Genomic DNA, 6840 nt, shown 5'->3' with positions numbered 1-6840 from the left:
AAAAAGTGGGTCCCTTGAGACTGGGGTATGCTTCGTTGTTCTGCCTGTTGTAACATATTGTGCATGATTGAGCATCTGAGCTTTTCTGAGTATACTTCATTGACCAAAAACTCACTTTGTAGTTCTTCACCTGACCTGCACATAACATAACATGTTATAATGTAATGTTATACACTTTATTTTGATGATCTACTTTATTCTACTAACTATGTCTCTTTGCAACATGTCAACTAACTCTCAGAGTATTAGTAGACTGTCTGCTTGAATATCTACTAACACTTTACTTTGATGAACAGACATTTTACTGACTACAAGTCAGCTTATTCTACAAACCCAAACCTTAAAACCTAACCTAACAGTCTACTACAGTATACTAATACTCTAATACGCTGATTTCACGCAGCCTCCATTTTGAAATTGAAAGCAAGGCTATAGTGGGAAGAAACCCGGAAGTAAAGATAAACAACAATGCCTTGGACTACCAACCTGGAGCTGTGATTTACACCCTTGGATGTGGAAAAATGGGCAGAGGATGGATGCCGAATCCCACGAGCTGTTTTGTTAAAAGGATACAGCAACTGGATTGAGGGTTACCTCACTGATATTGAAGGTAAGGTTACACAAAGCCAAATAAGCTAGAGAAATACCTCTGACTAACCATTCGAAATAAATTATGTTTGCCCATGTTATTTAGTTTTTAGTAAACATCAGCATGACATTTTATGTTAGCATGCATTTTGAATATTTTTTTTTTATGTTTACAGTCAGGAAAAGTGAGTCAGGCTGTGTTGTGAGGGCAAGGGCATTTCGCTCAATGCGAAAAACGATGCCCCATACATGGTGCATGTAACGGTAACACAAGTTCAAGGTAAGGCGCTAGGTCAAGTGCCAAAGGTCGTTCCTGCTGTTATTTTTATTTTCTGAATTAATCACCTTTTTTGCAATGAGACTGGTTGTAGGAGGACTGTAGGAGGACAATTTGACACCTGTGTATGCAGATGTATGTACGTATGTATGTATGTATAGATATAGGCCTAGATAGAGTGTGTGTGCGCATAATGATTAGGCCTATGCAAGTCAATATTCTGATCTCTTTCTTTTCCAAGCACATTTTTCCAATCCCAAACCACATCAATCTTAATAACTGCTAATAATTTTATATGTAATTATTTAGAAGTGATATATAATTGTTAATGAGGGCTGGAAGGGGAAAACACCTTATATTCAGGTGTACTCGCACTGAAAATCATTATTAAAAGTATTTAATAATTTAATAACATTAGTGCGAGTTAGCCTAAATGTCTTTTTTGCCCATTTTACCTGCAAGAAAACCTGCTTAATTACGCACACTTATATATCACTTCTAAATGATTATGATTAATAAAATTAATGGTTATTAAGATTGATATGGTATGGAATTGGTAAAAATTGGCTTGGAAAACAAATTTTCAGAATATCGACTTGCATAATAATTACGCACACACTATATATACAGTATATATATATATATATATATATATATATATATATATATATATATATATACACACACACACATATATATACATACATACACCCACATCCAACATTTAGTATTATCAGTTCAACTCAAAATACAATACAATTACTGTACTTGTCAGCAATTATCACACTGTTGTCCACTTACCTTGTTGTTTCCTACAACCAGTACCAAACATAAGGTGAACTGCAAATCTGTATAGTATGAAAGTTTGAATGTTCCTTGACTTCCCACAACTTGCTGGACCTTTATATTGTCATTATTTTTAATAAATACTGACTTCTCTATTTTGTTTCTTTATTTCCAGATAGAATTTCCATCTGAAGGTTTCTTTGTCATTGGAGAATGAAAATACAGCTGCAAAGCTGGCCTGGGTCACTGCAATCATCAAATTGGCCTACTGTATACCCTGGCACATTGGAATATAAGTCCGTTCCACCTATCGTTAGTAAAACCTCCCTGCCATAGACATGACATATTTCTTCACGTTCTATGGGTCTAGCCTCTAAATCTATTAATACAGTTAAAATCTCAAAATTGAAGCCATCAACAGCTAATCCACCTCAAACAATCTATAAAAGATCTAGTCATGGAATCATACCTAACATGTATTGTCCTATTCAGCCCCTCTACCAAGTGATCAGTTTGCTAGTAATGACCTTCATGAAAAACTTGGAATTGACCTACCAAGTTGTCGGGTTGCTGCACCTCCACTGATCCCTACCCTCCTTTTCCTCTCCCACCACAACCATGCAGTTTTTCAACATCTCTGAGTGAAAAGGAGAGCACTTTTTATGGTGGTATGACTGTTACACTCTCTGATTCCGAGGCATTAGAGAAAGAAACGAGGGGGCAACAACAATATGATGTGGCACCGTGTTCGTTCCCAGCGCTTTACTTCATCCAATTTTAAGAGGATAGTCTCACAAGTTGCAGACTTTAACAGCTTTGCCACCAGCCAGATGCAGCTGCACAATACGAGCAGGTAACCAGTAATCACATTTACCCTTGTGGCTTTGTCATAAATCCCCATGCCCCACATTTAGGCGCATCTCCTGATCGGAAGGTGGTTGACGGCACTGGTGCTCTGGGGTTACTTGAAATCAAGTGCCCTGATGTAGACAGTGTCCTAGAGTGCAAGTACCTTTCTGTAAGAGCAGATGGTATGCTTGCTTTCAAAACCAGCCATGAATATTATTATGATTGGACAAATGAGAATCACAGGGATGACAATGTGTGACTTCTTCGTCAAATCCAGAAATGACTTTTACCTGGAGTGCATTCATTTTGATGAAGAGAAATGGGAGTCAGTAAAAACTAAGTTGGACTTGTTCTTTTTTAACTACTGTCTGCCCAACTTGTGCTTATAAACCCAGGAATACCACACACACTTACTCCTAACAGACATGCGGTGCACACATTAGATAAGTATAAGTAAATATTTAAATATAATTAAGTAAATATATGTACAGTTTTAGAACAACTCATTTTTACATTAAAGAAACTGAATTCCACTGATTGTACAAAAATATAATTTTATAAAGGAATTTCACTGTATATAGTCTAAAGTATGAAAGAAATATATGTACAGTTTTAGAACAACTTTCTACATTAAAAGCCAATGGGTACAAACACATTTTTTAAATTGTATAAATTTGTTCCAGTGTATATTTTCCATCTACTGTACAAATTATAACAATAAATCAAAGTAACAACATTTAACCCTCATGTGGTGTTCGGGTCATTTTGACCCGGAGAGAATTTTCTTTTACCCCAAAATACTAGTTAATGTTATCGCTTTGGACTGAAACTTAGTGACTCTATTCACAGATGGTATAACTACTTCTCAAATGTTTTTTGACAATTTTCTTACTTTTTTAGGGGGGGTTTTGTCACCTTGTTACACTTGTGGTCTTCCCGGTCAAAAATGACCGGACTACAAAAAATTGCTTATAAATCACTTGTTATGCTATATTTTCACCCAATATTGGATTCAATCTTTTTGTCAACTTGTTCTCTTTCAATTAGGACTGGTTTTATATTTCTATTTGCATCTGATTAATCGTAGGCCTCATTTATTTGAGAGTAGGCATCTCAATTTTTGAGTAAAAAAAAAAAAACATTATTTTTGAACAATTTTGGAAATTTTTAATAAAATCTGAAGAAAATTGGCACTTTTGATCACACTAGTCTACTTTAATATTTCACCAGGAATTTTGTTTTGAAAAGCTTTTATTTTGTACAAAATGGCACATTGTCACACTTGTGGTCTTCCCGGTCAAAAATGACCGGCCTACAAAAAATTGCTTATAAATCACTCTTTATGCAATATTATCACCCAATATTGGATTCAATCTTTTTGTCAACTTGTTCTCTTTCAATTAGGACTGGTTTTATATTTCTATTTGCATCTGATTAATTGTAGGCCTCATTTATTTGAGAGTAGGCATCTCAATTTTTGAGTAAAAAAAAAAAATCATTATTTTTGAATAATTTTGGAAAAATAAAATAAAATCTGAAGAAAATTGGCACTGTTGATCACACTAGTCTACTTTAATTTTTCACCATGAATTTTGTTTTGAAAAACTTTTATTTTGTACAATATGGCACAGAGTTACACTTGTGGTGTTCCACTGGGCCATTGAGGGACCATCAAAAATGTGATATTCTTTGATGCGTCTGATAGCCCTCTCCACATGTATCCTCAAGCGGGCAATCTCTTGGGTGTGTGCAATTTCATCTTTACTGAATTGTCTGCTTGGGCCTGTGAATGTTGGGGTTACAAGACTGACATCGATGTCAGCAAGGAGATTTCTGATAAGAAAGCCCTTATCAGCCATTACTTCATCTTCTGGCTCAAAGAGTTTTAGAATGCCTGACTCTTTGGTGATTTCATTGTCAGAGATGGAGCCTGTGTATAGGTTGCTTACAAAGCTAACTGACCCAAAGGGGGTAATGCCAATCTGGGATTTCAAAGTTGTGGTGCCTTTGTAATGAGAGTATGTCACTGTGTTAAGAACCTTTGAGCTTGCTGTTTGAATATGAATCTCAGTACAATCTAGCACAACGCGTGTTTTGGGAAAGGTCTGCTTGAAGCAAGGTGGCATTAGCTCGTCTACAGCCTCTCTACTTGGCCATACTGGTAGTGTGCCAAGCATGAAATAAAGGTAGTTAGCCCAAGTTATACATATCCGACTGACTGTGGCCTTTGACAGATTAAACTTTACAGCTAAATCTGCAGAAAGAAGCCCCAGCCTCATACGGCCGAGAAACAAGAGAAACTGGTCAAAGAGACAAATGTCGTGAGCATGAAAGCCAGCTGTTACAGTCTGTTCTGTTTTATTATGTCTTTGCATTTGACTCCATCTCACCCGAGACTGTGCTGTAGGTTGAAGAGACAGGTAGAGTGCTTTGAGGGTCTCATAATCTTTAAATCCTGTGTAAAACATGATCATCTTGGGCTCACATTGGAATCGCTGTAGACAAAACTGCTGACTTTTTAAATTTTCATTTTCTTCTGTCAGACGAGCAATCTCCATCTGTGCTGCATTCAGCTGCTCTTCTATGGTAGGAGACCATATTTCCAGGTAATCATGGACTTGCAGTGCCCCAAACCCATTGTTAGATCTGTGTATTAAGAAAAAAAGAGAAAATTACATGAAGAACAAAAATAAATATCAAGGAGGTCATTAGATGTTTACATGCTCTAATTTTCATCAATGAATCCAATCTGATTTCAAGTTCGTAAAGTTCAGTTTATATGAACCCTTTAAACTGCAATCTGATTCTCAGAGATCTTACTGTAAAAGGGCTGCATCAAGACTGATGAAGTCTGGTTCAAGAGTTTACATGCTTAATTCTTTTCTTATTGATCAGATTTTTTCAGGTCTACAACACCCCTTTCAATCCGATCAAGATTTAATTCAGATCAAGCTTAATCAGTTCGATTGAGGAGTTGAAGGCTTTTCAGTTGGATTGAACCATTGACGGATTTAACCGACATTGGCTGACCGTCGGCTTAGTGTGTCTCTGCCCTTAGGTCTGAGATAGATGACTCACTGTTCTCTTGTGTTCTGATCAGAAAACAAATGGTCCTCCTCTTCTTCCTCAAGTGTTTCAATATCACAGACACTGGAAATTAACATAATCATGATTTCAGTCTTGGCAGTTCATATAGGATATATATACATATACACACACACACACACATACACATATATGCACATAAATAATGTCAGTTTGGTTAGGTACTTGTGATATAATAAAACATTACAGTAGCCTACTATCACATTCAGAGAGGTTTAAATGACTCAATGAAAAGACAATAGTATATATTTTGGTTATTAAAACAAATGTTCTCATAACATAACATCCTAATCTTTTTAAGATTATTCAGATTATGTCATCAAACAAGTTAACGCACCCTTGATTTCGCTGAAGTGTCCTCCTGGGCTTGAGTTCACAGCACCATGTAAACAAAGTCGGCACGCTTCCCCATTTCAGTCTATGTAAACCCGTGAGCGAAAGAACAATGCAGTCCTCAGTAAAATTGAGTCCTGAGTTGTCTGTAATCTTATGAGAGAATCAGTTAATTAGTTTGATAACTGCCATCCAAAACGTGTGTAACTTGGAAAGATAGCGTTAGCTAACTAAAGATATTTCACTTACCTGAAAATGAGGTCCAATATCCCTTCTTATTTTCACAATCGACAGGCTTTTGGGTCACTCAAAAAGCGATGAAAGGATATATTTTTATCACTCTCTTTCCATTGATAGGATGTACAGCCTGGTCCACAACAACACGCCATTGCATTCACAACTCTCCTGTGATTCAAGGTGATACTTCCGGGTTTTTTCCCACCAGAGCCTCGCTTTCGATTTCAAAATGGCGGCTGCGTGAAATCAGCGTATGGGAGTTAGTTGACATCTAGTCGCAAAGTTACTTATAGTAAGTAGAATGTCTGTAGTGGACCGTCAAAATAAAGTGTAACATTATCTTCGCCATCTGACCTTGCATCCATGTCTATTGCTTTTGTTTCCACCTTTGTCTTCTGTTTGTTTTTACTCAACTGGCATTTTCCATCTTCTTCGACTACTTTGCTGCAATATCCAAACTGTGAGTGTTGCTACCTAGTGGATTCACCTAAAAGTGCAGTCAATACCAGACACATTCGCAATCGAGAGACGTGTGTGGTGAAATTGGGCTGAAGTGCAATGATCTTGTGTCCTGAAAATGTAAGAAAGTCAGTTTGGTTACAGTGTAAATGTGATTAGTATTATTGTTAAAAGCCAAACTTTTAACGTAACCATATTTAACACCT

The 6840-nt window shown here is 36.6% G+C and overlaps 1 protein-coding gene across 1 annotated transcript; it reads right to left on the bottom strand.

The window, feature by feature from the left end:
• Positions 1–3742: 3742 nt before the first annotated feature.
• LOC307150004 (uncharacterized protein) lies at positions 3743–6067 on the bottom strand. Its single transcript, XM_079856728.1, has 3 exons — positions 5943–6067; positions 5579–5650; positions 3743–5146 (listed from the first exon to the last, which is right to left on the bottom strand). The coding sequence occupies exon 3, from the start codon at positions 5056–5058 to the stop codon at positions 4081–4083; it is 978 nt and encodes a 325-aa protein (XP_079712854.1). The 5' UTR covers positions 5059–5146; positions 5579–5650; positions 5943–6067; the 3' UTR covers positions 3743–4080.
• Between the last annotated feature and the right edge of the window lie 773 nt (positions 6068–6840).

Source organism: Squalius cephalus (genome assembly GCF_949319135.1).
Source record: "Squalius cephalus genome assembly, chromosome: 22".
NCBI lineage: Eukaryota > Metazoa > Chordata > Actinopteri > Cypriniformes > Leuciscidae > Squalius > Squalius cephalus.
The sequence above is the reverse complement of the archived record's forward strand: the minus strand, read 5'-3'. Positions and strand labels throughout refer to the sequence as shown.

Bases quoted from the DNA above. Each gene is read 5' to 3' on its own strand.
- LOC307150004 (XM_079856728.1), bottom strand. From the start codon at position 5,058: ATGGAGATTGCTCGTCTGACAGAAGAAAATGAAAATTTAAAAAGTCAG.